Consider the following 18,431-nt stretch of genomic DNA (forward strand, 5'->3'; position numbering starts at 1 on the left):
TGCGTGGGGGCTAGGCTGCCTGCCTCTGCCTGGCAGACCCTCCTCCTCCTCCTTCTTCCTCGACTGGCCCAGCTTTCTGGCATCACCCCTTCCTGTTGGGGCTGGGGCTGCTTGTGCCCCAATGTCTCCCCCTACGAGATGCCAGGCACACGTGACCACCGGGCGAAGGAACCCGCTCTCACACTGTCCTCACCACCTGGGGTCCTTCTAGAGCGGGGTGTCAGTGTGAGGCAAGAAGTGTTAAAACATGCAATACCTGCCTATTTAGTCAGGGGCACTGACCTTTCCCTTAGTGTCCAATTTAAAAATGGCAACAATCAACACAGTAGCCATCTGATGTAAATGAATCAAAATTATACCTATTTTTTGTCAGAATGGCAAAAATATATTTTTGGTGTGCCAGAGAATTTTAGCAACTAGTTTATGTACCGTGAGATGAAAAAGGTTGAAAATCGCGGATCTGGACTTTAGGGGCCAGGATTGCTGTAAAACCCTATAATGCAGAGGGCGCACCCTGCACCCTGGGAGTCACGTGGGAATTTGGTGAAGCAGGTACTCGAGAGGGGGACGAGCGGGACTAGTGCCCACAGGGATGCACAGGAGCGGGGCCTGTGGTCAGAAACCCAGACCCCGTGGAGCGGGTGCTGGAGTCCACGCGAGTCCGCCCCAGTGGGGCCTCCCTCCCCCACGTGCCCAAGAACCTCCACAAACTACACTCAAATCCTGCGGAGGGGGATGGGTGCCAGGAACTACCCTGCCGGCTCAGGCAGTCCCTCAACCGAGCGCCATTCGGAGCTCAGTGCGCGTGATGGGGCCGAGGCACCGCTGCCACCTGACGACTACCGGCCGGGCGCTGGGCGGGGGTCCGCCCAGACGTGGGGTCTCGGGTTGTACCCCGCCCCGCATCACAAGGCCAGAGACGCGCCGTCCTCTTCTCTCGGGGACTCTGCTTTCCAGCTTGGCTTTCTCTCCAGGACCGTCTTCCACCCCGCGCGCCTCCCCTCTCCGTGGCGCCCACCCTGTCCCACTCGCGGGATCACGTGCCTCCGACGTGGGTGCCATCGCCGCATCCCGCACCCCGCACCCCGCATCCCGCATCCCGCATCCCGCATCCCGGATTCGCCCGGGGACCAGGTGCGGGACTCCGGGCGCGCAGCTCCCAGCGGCCGGGGGCGGGGTTCCGGCGGCCGGCGGGGCGGGGCGGGGCGGGGCGGGGCGGGGCGGCGGGGCGGCCGGGCGGGCACCACCCCCCAGCTGAGCCGGGACTACGGCTGCTGACTCGCCGGCTTCAGAGCTCCGGCGGCGGCGGTTGGCGCAGTCTGCGCAGTTCCAGAGGCTCCAGCGGCCGCGATGGGCGGGCGGCCACGCCAGGGGCGCGGGAGGCGCACGACGTGACCCGCCCGCACTCGGAGCCCGGCCGCGCGAGTGGAGGGTTTGCTGGGCGGGCGCGCGCGGGATCCAGAGCATGCGGGGCGCGGCGCGGGAGGCCGGGGGGCGCGCGGGGCGGCCGTGGCCAGGGCCCCCGTCCCCGCCACCGCTGCCCCTGCCGCTGCCCCTGCCGCTGGCCCTGCTGCTCGCCGTGCTCCTGGGCGGCGCGGGCGCGCAGTACTCGAGTGACCTGTGCAGCTGGAAGGGGAGGTGAGTCCTCGCGGGGCGACCCCGCTCGTGGGTCCGCGTCCCTCTCCTCACTCCCCTTCCCACGGGCAGAGAGTGCGGGGGCTCGGGGGTCCCCTCTCCAGGCGGAACGCTGTCCGCCCTCTGCCCCGGCCGTAGAACAAAAGAGCCCGCGGCGCCCGGGTCTCCGGGTCCCGAGGACGCCCCGGGAGGCGCCCTGGCTGCGCTCGGGTCCGGCCGGGCCGGCAGCCTGCTCGCCCCGCGCCCGGTCGCGCCGGTCTCCACTCGGGTTCCCCACAGCCTCGGCCGCCGGCCCGCGGGCGGGATCGGCCCCCCGGCCTGGAGGAGCCGCGCCTGCGCTCGGGGCCGAGCGGCAAGAACGGCGGGTCCGCGTGAGGGGGCGGCGGCCCGAGTGGACCGAGCGGGGCTGTGGCAGTGCCCGCAGCGCTGACCGCGTCCGTGCGGACGGAGACCTGTGCGCGGGTCCGAGTGCGGACCTGGCCAGGCCCCCCGCCCTCGCCCCGTGAAGGTCAGGCCGCCCTTGGCAGCGCGCGCGCCGGGCTGGCGACCCCCCTTCGCTCCCCTCCGCGGCGGCGGCCGAGGGCTCTTGTAAGAAAGCTGCCGTGTGACCCGCAGCGAGGAGTGCGGGCCGCCGGTGCGCGCGGGCGGGTGCCGGGCGCGCAGGCACTCGGAGGAGAAACCGCCGCCCCCGGCGCCCTGGCCGCGCTGGCAGCTCGCGGGTGGCGAGGCCGGTCCTGCGCCGCGGAAGTTGCCGATTCGAGAGTTTGCTCCGGGGACGCGCGTCTCCTCCGAAGACGCCGCGGGCTGGGCCGCCTGGGCCCGGTGTCATGGTTCCCGGCGCAGGGCCCCCAGGCCAGCCCCGGCTCAGACGCCTCCTGGGGGCGGGGGGCGGGGACGTCACGGGATGGTTTTGGGTGAAGACGGTTTTCCGAGAAGGTGGGGCTGTGCCCGCGCCCTGGGCTCTGCGTCAAGGCAGCCGCTGGTCATCGCGGCGCTTGCAGACCGGTTCTCCGTGGACGCTGGCGATGACCCGGCAATGACCCTTCCGAGACCGGAGATCCGAGCCCCCGAGGTTGCCCCGACCCCCGCGCCCCTCACATTGGAGCAGGGATAGAGGAGCCGGGCCTGGACCCGGTGGTGGGCAGGTCGGCTCTGAGGAGGGTTGGCCTGGAGATCGCTGGCGCCGGGAGCTGGTGGGGACCCTCTGACGCCTACCGCTCCGCTGGGGCTGCCCCTGCCCCTGCCTCTGCTAGGAATTAAACTCCCTGTTTCTAGCCTCTGCGGAATGAATCAGGGCACCCCCAAATGGAGGCTTTGTGGTTCCTGCTTCCACAGATCCGAAGCAGTAACCCATCCCACCTGGTGAGCCTGAGTTTCCGAAGGAGGAGCAAACACCCTCTCCAGGTTCTGGGAGGACTGTCTACCTGGAGGGCTGAGCCCTGAGGTGGCTGTGATGGGGGAGGGGGGAGGGTCGGGGGCCAGCCTGCTCCTGGAGGTGTTTGCAGAGGGAAGAGGAGTCCCTTCACTTTTTATCACCGGGAGAAGCTGGGTCACTTCCCTGAGCCTCTCCCTCCTTCATTGCTAATGCACCCTCCCCCACCAGGCCCCAGAGCCATTGGGGGGATGTGGGGGGCAGCCTGCCAGGCGGCATTCCTCGCCATAAGCCCCGGTGAGCTGTGATTGCACCCCCAGTGATCATATGCTACTTGCTGGGAGCCGGGGTGCTGTTTGCCTGTGGCCTTAAAGACAGCCTCCCCCCCTTCACCCCCCCCTCCCCATATGAGGTGGATTCTGACCCCTGATAGACAGGGGCCTCTCACAGCTGACAGGCTGACATGTGTTTCTGGGTGTTTCCAAGCAGTTAAGTAGGTGTGGGTTTGTTTTTTGTTTAAATTGATTTTGAGAGAGAGAGAGGAACATGAATTTGTTAGTCTAATTATTGACGCACTCATTGCTTGATTCTTATGTGCCCGACCGGGGATTGAACCCACAGCCTTGGTGTGTCTGGACAACACTCTAACCAACTGAGCTAAGTGGGTGGTTTTGAAGTCCATCGCCCATGCTCTTGGACAGGACAGGGCCCTGGTCCTAAAGGTGGACCACTGCCCGGGGCAGAGCACTAACCTACGTCACACCTGGGCTGTCTGTCTCTCCTGCCTTGGGCTTGGCCTGAAACTCTTTCTTTTTTTGTAAACAAGAGGCCATCAGTTTCCTCCTGGTGACTCAGGGTCTGCGCCCGCCCCACTGCGGGGAGAGGGGTGTGGGCTCTGCTGCCACCACACCACTGACCCCATCGGAAAATTCCCGCATCCACTCGGAACCTGCTGTCTTTTCCACAAAGGTGCTCCCCAGGTGTGGGGCTGTGACACTTACCAGCTCTTTCTCTCTCTCTTTTTTTTTAGGCAAAAGGCATTAATTTGGTTTAAGTACTCCAAGGTGAAACCAGTCTTCTCCTTCCCTAAGGCTGAGTAGAGCTTTATCACATCAGAAAACAGTTGCTTTTGGGGGGTGGCGGGGGGCTGGATAGATGTCACTTGCATGCCATGTGAATATTGCAGCAAACCATCATCAGGGAACATTCAGGCACCGTGTGTTTTTGCATAAATAGAGGTTTTTTCAGGTTTGCTGCAGCGCTGGAAGCTTAGAGGCGGGCAGTGTGGCTCTCTTTCCTGTTAGGAACCAGACAGGCCAGGAGTCTTGTCCTTATTCGAAGAGCCAGCGGGCCGGCCCGGCTCAGCTCAGTGTTTGGGTGTCAACCTATGAAACAGGAGGTCACGGTGCGATTCCCGGTCAGGACACAGGCCCAGGTTTCGGGCTCCATCCCCAATGTGGGGCGTGCAGGAGGCAGCCAATCCATGAGTCTCTCTCATCATTGATGTTTCTCTTTCTCTCTCCCCCTTTCTCTCTGAAATAAAAAATAAAGAAAAGAGCCAGCAGGTCCTGGGCTGAGAGACCAGTGGACTGTGGAGGTGTTTGTCCAGATGGGGTCTTGCATGCCACAGGGGCTGACGTGGGTGTGAGCTCCGTGTGCAGTGCCTAGTGGATTCCTGGAGCTCTGGGTGCTTCAGGGAGCTGGGCAGAGCCCAGAGAGCCTGTGGTGGCGCGGACCCTCCGCTGTGGGCCAGTGAGGACGTTAGTTTACAGGTGAAGTAACTGGGGGTGGGGCTCGTTTCTCGTATGTGCTCCTTCATTTTGCTCCTAGTTCTCTTTTAGTTGAGCGACTTATGCATAACCAGGGCCAGGTGCACCCCATAAGATGTGCACAGTCCTATATGCAGGCTGGGGGTGGCAGCCCCCAGACTCAGGTCCACCTCCCCGTGGGCCACCCCACGAGGGTTTCCCTGCCCCTGCCTGAGGTGTGGGTGGAGGGTGGCCCTCGCTCCTTCCCCCTCCACGGTTCCGATTAAGGTGCCTTAGTGAGGGATCCAAAGCCTCTGGTATGGGTTCTTCACTCCCTCGCCCCCCAGAGGGAGTGTCAGTGCCCCACTGACAGAGAGGGAAAGCCTTAGGCAGAGTGGTTTTTGTGGGAGAGAGGACTGAGAATGGGCGCCTGGGCTCGGGGCAAGGGTTCAACTGCCCTTGCGGCCGAAGCCCGGAGAGGAGGGGCACTCTAGTAGAGTTTGTTTTGGCTGCGTAAGAGCAGAGCTGATTATAATGATCCGTGGCAACCACTTACCATTTAGTCTAATTTTTCACACAGCATATAATTACGCCCACCCCCACCTGTGTGTCAGATGGGCTTGTGTGCGTTTTATGTGACTGTAATTTGTTAGTCGGTTCCGTGTGTGCAGCCCTGGTAGGCGTCTGAGGCTGGGCTGGCGGCTCCTGACCCCGGGCGTGTGGGGTTAGGAGGGTCACCTCCCCGGCACCTCCCTGTGATGTGGCCTGCAGAGTGACTGCGCGCCGCGGGCCCGTCCTGTGGAAAGTGAGGGTTTTGGGAGCCGGGAGCATGAGTCACCACAGTAAATGCAAACCATATGTTCTGTGTTTTCTGCTCGGCAGAAAGGGTTTCTGGTAACGCACTGGGGCCAGGGCTCTGAGTGGAGCTTTGTTTATGCCACGTAAAAATCCCAAGAATGTGGGTGAACCTGTCTGAGAGCTGACCAGAACCCAATTTCATGGAATAGAACACTTAGCCAAGTCACTGGTGGAGTTCCAGGCTGCTTGGTGGTTGTGACGTAGGTGTGCGCACAAGCTGACACTGACATTCGAGTTTGGAGGAGGGGAGAGAAACGGTAACGTTGATGGTTTCAGTTTCTTGAAACGTAATGTAATGACTTTACCGTCTCGGGGAGAGCACAGCAGCTTCATTCTTTTCTACTCAGATTCCTCAGGAGGGAATTGAACGTGGTTCTCTGGAAATTCCCCTTGGGAAGACGAGGTGTCTGCTACCTTTGGCTTCTCCACACTTTTCCTCCCAAGTCTGTCCCCTGGGGAGGACCTTACCTTCTTTTCACATCTTTGATGCCATTTGAGTTTATTTTTTAAAGTATGATGATCAATGGAGGGTCTTCAGGTTTTCAAATGAATGAAAAAGCAGTCAAATCATCACCATAAGGAAAATATAAAAAGTATGCCTGCCAGTGACCCCCAAACGGCTAACATTCGTCACTGATTCATAAGCTGCTCCCTGGAGTGAGTGACTTATGTACGTGTGTCCTGGGTACCGCCTGTCGCCTCCTGTCCTTCATGCTCAGTGGGAACTTGGGCTGGTGCCAGAGTTGTCCTGGTGTTTCCTTTTTTAAAAATATTTTTTTATTGATTTCAGAGAGGAAAGGAGAGAGAGAGAGAAACATCAATGATCAGATAGAATCATGGATTGGCCTCCTGCACGCCCGTTCCCCCCACCCCCCAGGGGATCAAGCCCTCCACCTGGGCATGTGCCCTGACCCTTTAGTCCACACGCCAACGCTCTGTCCACTGAGTCGAGCCAGCTAGGGCCTCCTGGTGTTCCCTTGATTGTGTTTTGGAAGATCCATCCTTCCCCTGGTTCTCACCTGCACTGGGGCCCTGCAGCTGCAGCCCAGCAGGCCAGCAGTACGGAGTGTCCTTTGTGGGGAGGGCCTGAGGGCGCTGGCTGCCCCTCGCCTGGAGCAGCCAGTGCTGGAGTGGGAGGTGGTGCAGGTGAGCGGGTGGTGCCCAGGCTGACACTGTCCCCTCTCCACAGCGGGCTGACCCACGAGGCCCACAGGAAGGAGGTGGAGCAGGTGTACCTGCGCTGCTCGGCGGGCGCCGTGGAGTGGATGTACCCGACAGGCGCTCTCAGCGTCAACCTGCGACCCAACGTTGTCTCGCCCTCCCGCCCCCTGACTCTGTGCATCAAGCCCCTTGGGGACTCCTCTGGGGCCAATATTTATTTGGAGAAAACTGGAGCGCTGAAACTGCTGTTCCGGGACGGGCACCATGGTCCTGGCCAGGTGCGCTGCTTCGGCGTCCAGCAGGGCAGCCTGTTCGTGGAGGCGACGCCCCAGCAGGACATCCGCCGGAGGGCCACGGGCTTCCAGTACGAGCTGAGCAGCCGGCCCGCCGGCTCGGATCTGCACGCTCTGTCAGGTGGGTGATGCCGGGGTTGGTGGGTGGGCTCCCGGCTGCCCCCCTCCTCAGCCCAGCTCCTTCTCATTGGCCAGACTTCTCTGACTTTCTCCCTGTGGGAGTTCCCCGGGGTGTGCCTCAGACCTGGGGGGGGCCAGGGGTGTCGTGGTGCTAGCGGACGGGCCCTCCTGGGGGGTACCTGTGCAGTGTCGTGGGTGTTGGATGTAGGTGCACTGCCTGCGTTCTGGAAAGTTCTTGTTTGGACTCTGCAAGACCTTCATCTCCCAGGGGTGTGTTTGCGGAGGGTAACCAGCATCCCAAGAAGGGCCGCAGGTCAGGGCTGTGATGGGCCCTCACCCGTCATGTGCTCTTCTTCCACGGACGCGTTGTGACTCGTTGGAAGTGGGTGCTGTTACCATTCAAACAACGGCCGCAGCATTTCCTCTGACACAAGCTGGTCGAGTGTTTCTGGCCTTGGGTGCAGCCCCTGGAACGTCAGGTCTGGGGTGGCAATTGAGGCTGGTCCACATCCCAGGTGGAAAGCAGTGACTTCCTGAACCCTGGGCCAGTCCCAGGGTCTGGAGGAATTTTGTGGGGGTGTGTCTCTGGAGATTCCAGTAACGTGCCATAGTGGGGCTGCAGTGGGCACCCGGCAGGCAGGAGCCCCTGCTGCTGGCCCTTTTGAAGGGGCTGGGAGGGTCTGGGAGCCAGGGCGGGTCTGGAGGGGCCTCTCGGTGGCCAAGGGTGTGTGTGTTCACGTGGGAAGGTGGTGAGCTGGCTTTAGATTTCCATCCCCTTTTCTCCGGAGGAAAGCAGACAGCTCTGCCAGGTGCTGGGTGGAGGCAGGGTTGTCCTTGGAAAGTTTCGTGGATGGAGATGGAGGAGGAGCCCAAGACCCTGAGATGCTCATACAGGGCAGGTCCCACCCTGGGGGCCAGGCCCCCCTCTCCCTCTGAGGCACAGAGGACGACAGTGTCCCAATGTGTTGGGTGATGTTTAGGGTGGGGCTGCCAGATATCTGCGTCAATTCCAGGAGCAAGATGCCTTTCGGGTGTGTGCACGTGTGTGCCTGTGTGTGTACATGTATGCGTGTGTGTGTGTGTTGTCCTGGGAGCTGTTTCTTGGTGGCCAGCTGGGCTGATGGTCAGGTGGGGGCCAGGCCCATGCACTGTTAACGCCCCACAGTGAGAGGACGCCCCCCAATGGAGAGTGACGTGGCCCCAAGTGGCAGCGAGGGTCAGGCATGGAACGGAGACTCCGAGGCACCCAGGGCTCTGGGAGCTGGGGGATCGGGGCATCTCTTCTGCCCGGGGTGTTCGCCTTTCATCTTTCATTGGGGCACAGCCCCTAAGCCTTTAATGCTGGAGGAATGGGTGTGAAATGTGGAATGTCGGCACTGGCCATCTGGCGGCCGGGACGTCCCTGGGCCAGGCGGGCTCTCGGAAGAGAGCATGGCTGCCGGCTCCGTCCTGCTCTGGCCCTGGCTACCCAAGGCCTTGGTGACCCCGGAGACCATGGATGTACCTGGGAGTGGGCGCCCGGCTTCTCCCGCTGACGAGCCGCGCGAGTGACAGTTGTGCTGACTTCCGAGGGAGAGGCTCCCGGCTGAGTCCTGGCAGGAGGTGTGAGCTGTTGCCCACCGCACCTCTGACTGGTTGGCTGGGAGGGTTTACAGCACGTGTTGGCCCCCTGGCCACTGGGGTTGCGTAGTCAGCTTCCTCGATGAACCACTAGCCAAGAAAGGAGAGGCAGGCAGCCCCTGGACAGGTGCAGACGGCGGGAAGTGGGAGGGGACCCAGCCCAGGGGGAGTGGGATTTGGCTGCCCCAGGCTCCCTGTGCACCCCCCAACCCTCACCACCCCTGTGGGCCTCGCCAGGGCACCTGAGTAACATGGACGCCCCTTCCATGGCAGTGAACCCATCTGGCAGGACGTGAAAGGCAGGGAGCAGCCAGATGCAGCTCTGGGCCATGCCTGGAACATCGGTTGGGGTCTCGGGGTGGAACCTGGCCTGGCTGCTGAGGGGACTGTCCTCCCCGGTGTTCCAACACTCAAGGAAACAGGCACTCCAGGACTCGCCATCACCCAGTGGGCTGGTGGTGTGTGGGGGTGACCAGCCAGGGAGGGAGGAGGGTCACTGCGTCAGGCACTGGGGAACCAAGACAGACCTTGTGTCCCCGGTTCGTGTGGGGCAGCCCAGGGGGGCCCCGGATTCCAGTCTGTTTTTTTACTGCTGAGGGGCCGAGTAGCGGGCTCACCACTTGGACACATCCACGCTCTGGGCTCCTGGGACGTCCACCTACAGCATCCCCACCTCCGGGAGCAGACAAGGGGGAGACAGCGGAATTTCAGACCCACGGCTGGAGGGTGGGCAGAAGCCCACGGCCCTCGTGCTGGCTGTGACACATGGAAATCGCTCCATCACAGGCTCAGGGGGCACCAGAGGTGATGGGGTCCCACAGGCCTGATGGGCCTCATCTCCTGTCCCCTTTAAAACCCGCTCTGTTTGATGAGCTGGGGGCAGATGAGCCCCAGGGTGGTCCCAGGGGTGCACAGCCCCCTGCTGAGGGGCCCTCTCTGGCACCTCGGAGTTTGGGGGTGGCCCTGATGGCCGTGGGGGTGAGTAGCAAAGTTCAGAAGGAGTGTGGAGAAACCTCAGTGTTGCCGGGAAACAGGAAAGGAGAAAACTTTGTATTTTTGCAAGGATCGTTTATTTCCTGCCTTGGCGGCTTCTCTGGCCTCTGTAATTATTGTGTAATTTTTCGCCTTGCCCATTTGGGGTGGAAGGGTGTGGCCTTCCTGGCGAGGAAGAGGTCAGGAGGGAGCAGGACAGGAGGAGGTGCTGGCGGCCAGCTGGGACCCTGGCGGGGTCTTCTGGGGCCTGGGGTTGTGCGACCTCAGAGGTGGAGGAGGTTGATGGTTGCAGGCGGCTCCAGAGCCTTTGCCGGCAGCTCAGCGCCTGCTTGGTCTCCGTGAATACGGACCAGGATCCAGCTGCGTTCACCGCATTCTGGTGTCTCCTTTCTCCTCACTCCCTGTTACAGCTCAGCATCGACGGCCCGCCTGTCCCCAGCTGACCCGCGGGGGGCCCTCACGACGGTTTTCTCTCTGGAAATTGTGTTTGTCCACCTGGTTGTCCTTACGCGGGCAGTCGGGACCTGGCTCCATCTGACCATCCGCAAGCCCTTCAGGGCGGCAAGTTTCTGACAGAAGGCACCCGCCCACTCCCTCCCTCCTGCGCCTGCATCCTCACCTGGGTCCCTGTGTCCTCACCTGGGTCCCTGTGTGTGTCCTCACCTTCACCTAGGTGACTGCATCCTCATCTGAGTCCCCGTGTTCTTACCTGGGCCCCTGCATGGCCCTGACCTGTTATTTTCTCCCTCGTTCAGTTCATTTTATGTACATTCCAGAGTAACCTTCCTGGGACGTCCACACCCCAGCCCTCCCCTCTCCATGAGACACGGGCCAGCATTCCAACCAGCCCGCTGGCCACCCCTCCCCGGCTCCCCGTAAGGAAAGGAGATTGGATGTGCCTGAGACCAGTGCATTCCACAGCCTTTATGAGCCCGACTCCGATTAATAATTGTTTCCAGATTGCTTCTCTTGGCGTTCACAGGCTGGGTTTCCACAAAGGTGACCTCTGCTTTGTGAAGCTCAGAGTTGTAGGAGGGAAGTCTCCAGGGTGACGCTTTATTAGCTCAGCCGTCGATGGTATCGGCTCATTGGGGCTTCTCAGGGCTGCTGACTGCCTTCCCCCAGGGCCTCCGGGTCCCCACACCTTCTGCAGTGGGGCTGGGAGTGAGCCAGGGAGGCTAGTGTCCACCTCTGTCCTCAGCCCGCAGCCGAGCTCCCAGGGCCTGTGATCCTTGTAGAGGGCACAGCTCCAGGCTGGGTCACAAGCCCAGGCCTGGGTCTGATCACAGCGTGTAGCCTGGGCCCCCTCGACTCCTGCCTCTGGGTGGTGCCCCGGCCTAGCTCAGCTGGCTCGGATCCTGGGACGTGCTGTGGAGGGCTTGCACAGATCCTCACCCCCCACCCACCTGCGCTGCACCCATCGCACACCTGGTGGCTGAGGGGAACCTGCCGTCTGGAGAGAGCTGCCGAGGCCGGCCCCCACTAGCAGAGGGACCCCAGGCCGGGTCCTCTGATCCCATGGGCACTGGGTATGCCAGCCAGGATGGGAAGTCCCCGCTGCTCCCCGCCTCTTGCTCACAGGCCAGAATAAAACCAGGGGTACACTGGCCCTCAGAGCCGGCTGTGCTATGTGCTCCTTCGTCGTCATGCCCACCGTGCGGCTCCATGGGCAGCAGGTCCACAGTGGGCGAGAGGGAGGAAGGGTCCCCAGCTGGCCGCCCTCTTTTTTTAAAATCCTCACCTGAAGATATGTTTTTATTCACTTTAGAAAGAGATGGAGAGAGAGAGAGAGAGAGAGAGAGAGAGAGAGAGAGAGAGAGAGATGGATGCCAGAGAGAAATACCGATTGGTTGCCTCCTGTATGTGCCCCCACCACCCGGATCAAACCGCAACCTTTTGCTGTATGGGGTGGCACTCCAACCAACTGAGCCACCTGCCAGGGCTCACCACCCCTTTTTTAAGATAGGCCTTGAGGCTGGGGTCCACTCCTGCAGGCCGAGGCTGCAGGCAGGCAGAGGCTTGGGGTTTGGAGCTGGGCGGGGAGGTTCCTGCCTGGAGGCTGGGTGGACTCGGCTTCCATCCCATTCAACAGGCTGTTCTTGCTCTGCGGCTCCTGATAACTTCACAGGAGCCGGGCGGTGAGGGGGGTGAGTCAGGCCTCGCTGAGCTGCACTGGGACGCTGCACCCACACTGCCCGGAGGCGGGACGGCGGCACCAGCTCTCTGGACGCTCACGTCCACCCAGGCACCCCAGAGACACTGTGTGCCGGGCCCCATGGCCACGCACATCCCGGCCCCGGAGGCCTCTGTGCTGCTGCTCGTCTGTGCCCTGCCTGGTCCCCCCAGGTCCCCGAGTCACTGCTGCTCCTGGAGGGGGCCGGGCAGCCCCTGCTCAGCCCTGTTCTGAGGCTGCAAGGGCAGCCAACCAGGCACCCAGACAGGATTAGGTCGTCCAGGCCCAGTGAGTGCCAAGGCCAGGGGCGTTCTGGGGCCTTTAGAACAGGAAAGGGCCGTGGGGGGGCCTCAAGTTTCTATGGAGTCAGGAGAATTGGTGCAAAAACTCAGAAACTCAAACTGGGTGAGGGAGAGGCCTTGAAAGGAGCAATGTGGCAGTCATTTAATAAATTGTTATTTTCCCAGACCCACCGAGTAGAGGGAGTCACCAGAGCCCTAGGTTTCCGCCTCCCCCACCCCCAACCCCACACCTTTCTGAGACCTTGTGCCCACCTGAGAGGAGGGGGAGGGCTGGGGGAGCAGGGCTTTTCGTAAGGCCTGTCTGGCTGGGGGAAGCCAGCCCCACCCAGGTAGGAGTTTCAGGGAACTAGGGATTCTGTGATTGGGCTGCTCTGAAAGGCATTTGGAGGTGTTTAGAGGGGTCACTGGGGACCAAGGACAGGAGGGGTCTGAGGAAGGGGAGTTAGGAGGGTTCGCTCAGGACACCTTTACTAGGTGTACCGGTTAATCATGCGGATTTTTTCGATAGATGGAGTTACACACATGTTGATAGATATGCGATTTGATATGTATGCTATGTTGTTGTATTGCTCCTTCAGATGACCACTTGTTCTATCGACGGCACATGCACTTTCTGAGCAGCACTTCAAAACGTATGAAGAAGTGGAAAATTGGGTCTCTGAATGGTCTGCCTCAAAACAAGAAAAGTTCTATTGGGACGGTCTCCGCAAATTACCTGAAAATGGGGGAAATGTGTAGCTAGCGATGGACGCTGCTTTGAATAAAGCACTTTCGATGTTTCTCTTGAAATTATCATGTTTTCTTTGATTACAAAATCCACATTATTACGGCTAATAATGCAGATTAACTATTAACCGGTTAATAATTTGAATTAACTATTAACCCGTTAATATTTGGATTAATTATTAACTGGCTAGTAGTGCAGATTAACTATTAACTGGTTAATAATATGGGTTAACTATTAACCGGTTAATAATGCAGATTTTGTGATCCAAAGAAAACACGATAATTTCAAGAGAAACATTGAAAGTGTTTTATTCAAAGTAATGTCCATCGCTAGCTACACATTTCCCCCATCTTTCAGGTAATTTGTGGAGACCGTCCCAATAGAACTTTTCTTGTTTTGAGGCAGACCATTCAGAGACCCAAATTTCCACTTCTTCGTACTGGTTTTGAAGTATGTGATGGTGCGTCTTCTGGCCCATTCTGGTCGTTTTACGATCAAAGCGTGGTTCATATTGATTATTTGTTGTCGGTAGCGATCAGTATTAATGGTTTCACCTGCTTTTAGAAGCTCATAATACACCACACCTTCCTGATCCCACCGAACGCAGAGCATTGTCTTCTTTCCAAAGCGATGTGGCCTTGCAGTCGATGTTGACGGTTGACCTGGATCAACCCATGATTTTGTGCGTTTGGGATTCTCAAAATAAATTCACTTTTCATCGCCAGTCACAATTCGATGCAAAAAGGACTTCCTTTTGTACCACTGAAGCAACATTTTATTGATGACTTTTCGGTTTTCCATTTGTCTTTTGTTCAATTGATGTGGCACCCATTTTCCTTCCTTTAAAATCTTTCCCATTGATTGTAAACGATCGGAAATTGTTTGCTGAGCAACGTTTAATCTTTCTGCGAGTTGTTTTTGAGTTTGACACGCATCTTCATCCAATAATGCTTGTCATTGTTGGTCTTCAAACTTTTTTGGTTGACCTGGACGTTCTTTGTCTTTCACATCGAAATCACTTTTAAAGCGTTTAAACCAGCGATCACAAGTGTCTTGAGATGGAGGATGTTCACCCTAAGCTTCCCAAAGTATACGATCACTTTCAGCAGCACTTTTCTTCAAAATAATGAATTAAAACTTCCCGCAAATGCTCTTTTTTTTTTTTTTGGCACGAAATTCGACATTTTTAAGCGTTAAAATATCTATGATGTTAACACCTTCAGAAAATTTGACATATGAAGTTTTGAACATGTCAATAAAACAAAATAGCATACTATCAAATCGCATATATATCAACATATGTGTAACTCCATCTATTGAAAAACATCCGCGTTGTTAACCGGTACACCTAGTAGGCTGCGGCCTCCCAGGCAGGCTCCACCCCCTGTGGAACGGAGGCAGGAGGGGGGTGCTGGGGAGCAGGCAGCGTGTGAGTGGTCGGCCCTGGCGTTTCAGGGTGTGGCTGCGGAGCGGAGTGATGGTAGCGCTGGCTCGGGCCAGCGGAAGGACAGGCTTTGCTCAGTGCAGGCTGGTCTGCATTGGTGTTGGGCATGGAAGGATTTCACCGAGCCCAGTAGCTGCTCGTGGGCACAGCTGCTCTGACCACTGAGTGGGGACAGGCCTGTCCTGCACTGGGCGGTGGGCCTGGGGTCCCTGCAGTCAGCCCCCTGCCCGCACGCTGAGACCACGGTGCGATTCTGGCGCCTGGGGTCGTAGAGGCGCTGCCAGAAATCAGAGCCCCTTTGGGGTGCGGCGGGGCCCCACCGTGGGGCAGGTGTGTCTCCATGCCCGTCCCTGCCCTGCCTGATGCTCCCCCTCCCTGCCCTCCCCTGCAGCTCCCTGCCGGCCCTGCAGTGACACCGAGGTGCTCCTGGCAGTCTGCACCAGTGACTTCGGTGAGTGCCCTGGTTCCCGCCCCGGGGAGGGCGCCCCACCTGGTCCCAGAGAACCTTCCAGCGCTGGCACCGACCTCTGCAGGGAGGAGGCTGGGCTTGGTGCCCCTCATCTGTGGGTCACAGGGCTGCACCCCCGTGACTCCAGCCCCAGGGAAGGGACCTAGCGCAGGGCAGGGAGCGGGCTGGGAATTCCTGTCATTTCAGGTGATCAGGGGGCAGTGTCCCACTTTGCATGTGACGTCATCGCTCTGGAAGCCTCACCCTCCACCAGGCCCCCTGCAGGGGCCACAGTGGGAGCTCCAGGTCCTGGTAGGATCCATGGCCGAGGTCAGGGACTCAGCTCTGGCAGAGGATGGCGGCTGGCACACGAGGTGCCCTGAGCCCCGAGCCCGAGGGCAGGTTCCTGTGGAACTGCAGGCTTCTTGCTGGGCCCACAAGGGCGGACCCTTTGTAACGAGCCCTCTCTCTGCCCTGTCCTCCCTCACCCTCCGCCCCTGAGCGTCACCCATCTCCAGTCTTGATGCAGATCTTGTGTGTTAGCTCTCGTTACTGTTCTTGTCCCGACTGGAGCATCTGACGCACCAAGTGGCTTATTTCTTCCGTGTTCTCCCACGTGAGTGGCTGGGCCTCCTCCCTCTGACAGAGCCGAGTGCGGGGTCCACCCCAGGCAGCCTCACGCCCAGGAGCTGTCCTCTCCTTTTTTAAAATCCTCACCCGAGGATATTTTCCATTGATTTTTAGAGAGAGTGGAAGAGAGAGGGAAAGACAGAGAGAAACATCAGTGTGAGAGAAACACATCGATTAGTTGCCTCCTGCATGTGCCCCAACCAGGGCCTGGGTGGGGAGGAGTCTTCAACCCGGGCATGTGTCCTTGACCAGAATCGAACCCGGGACCCCTTGGTCCACGGGCCAACGCTCTATCCACTGAGCCAAACCGGCAAGGGCAGGAGTTGTCTCTTTAAGGAGAATTTCTGGGATGCAGAGGTCAGGACCGGCTTCCATCCCAGGGCCTGCTCACACTGAATGGCAGCGCGCTGTTTGCTCAATGGGCATCCTTGCCCCCCTCACTGGCCTGGCCCCGCCCATCTCCCTGACCCGTGTCCTCCCCTCCGCAGTGGTCCGAGGAGCCATCCAGGACGTCACCCACGCCCCTGAGCGGCAGGAGTCGGCCATCCACCTGCGTGTGAGCCGCATCTACCGGCAGAAGAGCAGGGTGTTCCGTGCGGCGCCCGGGGGCGGCTGGCGGGGCCGCATCTCCACGCTGCTGGCCTGCGGCGTCCGGCCTGGGCGTGGCGAGTTCCTCTTCACGGGACACATGCACTTCGGGGAGGCCCGGCTCGGCTGCGCCCCACGCCTAGAGGACTTCCAGCGGATGTACCAGGACGCAGAGGCGCGGGGGCTGAACCCCTGTGAGATGGCTGTGGAGTGACAGTGGGGTGGCTGCGGGGTGACCGAATTACTGGGGTGGACGCCTGGCGACCACGTGTGGAGTCCGATGCACGAGGTTCCGGCCAAGGAGACCCCAACCGATTGGTTGGAAATGCTGTAAAATGCAAACTAAGTTATTATATTTTTTTTAAAAAAAGAAATGCCCGTAGGAAACACTCGCGTGCCTTTGTGCGCCGTTGCAAGTGGTTTTTCAGAGACACCGGACTTCATTGCCTTTGGCTGGTGTTGGGGGGCCGTGGCCCAGGCGAGCCCCAGCCCCAGGCTTGTGCAAAGCTTGCCTGTGTTCACAGTGTGTCTTACCACGGAGACCTGTGGAGCCAAATCCTTGTCATTGTTTTCATTTGGTTTTTGCTTTTTGAAGAACATGGTTTGCCAGCCCAGCTCATCTGGGGCTGCAGCGGCCTCCCTCCAGGGAACCAGTGCCCCCACCTGATGGTGATGGCACGGCCGTGGCCAGGCTGGTGCCCGGGTGCTGAGCTGGGTACTGACAGGGCTCCCCCCCTACACTCCAGGGATGTGCTGGTCTCAGCCAGATGCCCCCTCCTCCTCCTTGTTAACCCAGATCCTGCTCTTTGACCCCAACTTCCCCCAAATGCCCCAGCCCACAGCAAGCCTCTGGACACCCAGGGGCTGGACAGGGCTGGGATCAGTGACCCCGTATCCTCAAGGATGAGAGTGTCCTGTAGCTGCCATAACAAGCGACCACAACAGGGGCTTCAACCCCACATTCTCTGAGGCCAGGGCAGCTGGCGCTCCCTCCAGGCTCTAGGGACGGAGCCTACCTGTGTCTCCCGGACAGTCCTGTGCAGTGCTGTCCCAACCTCCCCTCTGTTGTCACGGGTCTTCTCCCCTCCGTGTCCTGTGTCTACGTTGACCTTCTCTTAGGACACCGGTCACTAGATGGGGGCCCAGTCACCTCAGTGTAATTACATCTGTAAAAACCCATTTCCAAATAAGTTTACATTCACAGTTTCTGGATAGATGTGAATTTTGGGGGACACTGTGTACCCCAGTACAGGGTCACTGGAGTCAAATAATCAGGCCTGGGCCAACGTCCTCAGCTATGAATCAGGTGATGTCTCAGCAGCTGTGAGACCAAAAGACAACCCAGGAGAGGCCCACAGTGGTCAGTGAGCACCATGCTGGCTGCACTGAAGACAGGCACTGTGTGGCCATAGGCAGATGCAGTGTGCCAGGCCAGGTGTGCTCTGACACAGGTGTGAGCTGACACATGTGCACCGGCTCACATGTATACAGACAGGTGGGCCCTGGCCTGGATGTGTGCTGGCACAGGTCTGTGAGCCAACATGGGTGTGCACCAGCTCACATGTATACAGACAGGTGGGCCCTGGCGCAGGTGTGTCCTGACAGGTGAGCCCTGGCCTGGATGTGTGCTGGCACAGGTCTGTGAGCCAACATGGGTATGCACCAGCTCACATGTATACAGACAGGTGGGCCCTGGCGCAGGCGTGTCCTGACAGGTGCCCTGGCCCAGGTGTGTGCTGGCACAGGTCTGTGAGCTCCTACAGGTCACAACAAGAAGCAGGTGCTTAGCACCTGCACCACAGGAAGCAGGGCACTGGCCTGAAGCTGCTGGTTGGTGACAGGAACAGGTCCCCCTGTAGCCAATAGCTGGCGGGTTTTGACCGGAGGATGTGTGACAGCAGCAGCGGGGACAGCTGACCTGCTCCTGAGCTGTGCTGGATTGTCTGTGCTGGCTCAGCCCCACTGACTCTGACAGGAGGCCTGCAGGGCAGCCGAGGCTGCAGAACCAGAATGTCGGGTTTCGGTTTCGGGGGTGGCGTTCCTCCTGACATCAGTGCAGGGAGGATGGGACCCATGGGCCTGACCTGTGAGCGACGTCAGGTGCCCAGCAGCATTCTCTCCGTGGGAGATGGTCTGCAAGGGGGTCGGTGAGGTCCAGCCCTGCTGACGGCAGCCTGGACACAGGAGCCTCGCCCTCCATAGCCTCTGAGCTTGGTGCCCAGCACAATATCCCCGCGCCGTCAGGGCTGCTGGGCATGGGGCAGGCCTGGAAGGTCCCCATTTCTGAAAGAGCACAGAGCCCCTATGCCGGTGCCCTCT

At 59.5% G+C, this 18,431-nt stretch overlaps 1 protein-coding gene across 2 annotated transcripts; it reads left to right on the plus strand.

Moving 5' to 3' along the window:
* Nucleotides 1-1,276: 1,276 nt before the first annotated feature.
* On the plus strand, nucleotides 1,277-16,511 carry METRNL (meteorin like, glial cell differentiation regulator). Of its 2 annotated transcripts, XM_059671633.1 has the most exons (4): nucleotides 1,278-1,638; nucleotides 6,803-7,188; nucleotides 14,838-14,897; nucleotides 16,013-16,511. In XM_059671633.1, the coding sequence occupies exons 1-4, from the start codon at nucleotides 1,466-1,468 to the stop codon at nucleotides 16,324-16,326; spliced, it is 933 nt and encodes a 310-aa protein (XP_059527616.1). In that variant the 5' UTR covers nucleotides 1,278-1,465; the 3' UTR covers nucleotides 16,327-16,511. The 2 variants fall into 2 exon arrangements, with proteins under 2 accessions (XP_059527618.1, XP_059527616.1); XM_059671635.1 differs by lacking the exon at nucleotides 14,838-14,897 and having other exon boundaries at nucleotides 1,277-1,638.
* The last annotated feature ends 1,920 nt before the right edge of the window (nucleotides 16,512-18,431 follow it).

This window comes from Myotis daubentonii, chromosome 16 (genome assembly GCF_963259705.1).
Source record: "Myotis daubentonii chromosome 16, mMyoDau2.1, whole genome shotgun sequence".
Taxonomy (NCBI): domain Eukaryota; kingdom Metazoa; phylum Chordata; class Mammalia; order Chiroptera; family Vespertilionidae; genus Myotis; species Myotis daubentonii.

Coding starts and splice junctions, on each gene's coding strand:
- METRNL (XM_059671633.1), top strand. CDS start 1,466: ATGCGGGGCGCGGCGCGGGAGGCCGGGGGGCGCGCGGGGCGGCCGTGG. Junction 1,639..6,802: donor CTGTGCAGCTGGAAGGGGAG/GTGAGTCCTCGC, acceptor CCCTCTCCACAG/CGGGCTGACCCACGAGGCCC. Junction 14,898..16,012: donor AGTCTGCACCAGTGACTTCG/GTGAGTGCCCTG, acceptor TCCCCTCCGCAG/TGGTCCGAGGAGCCATCCAG.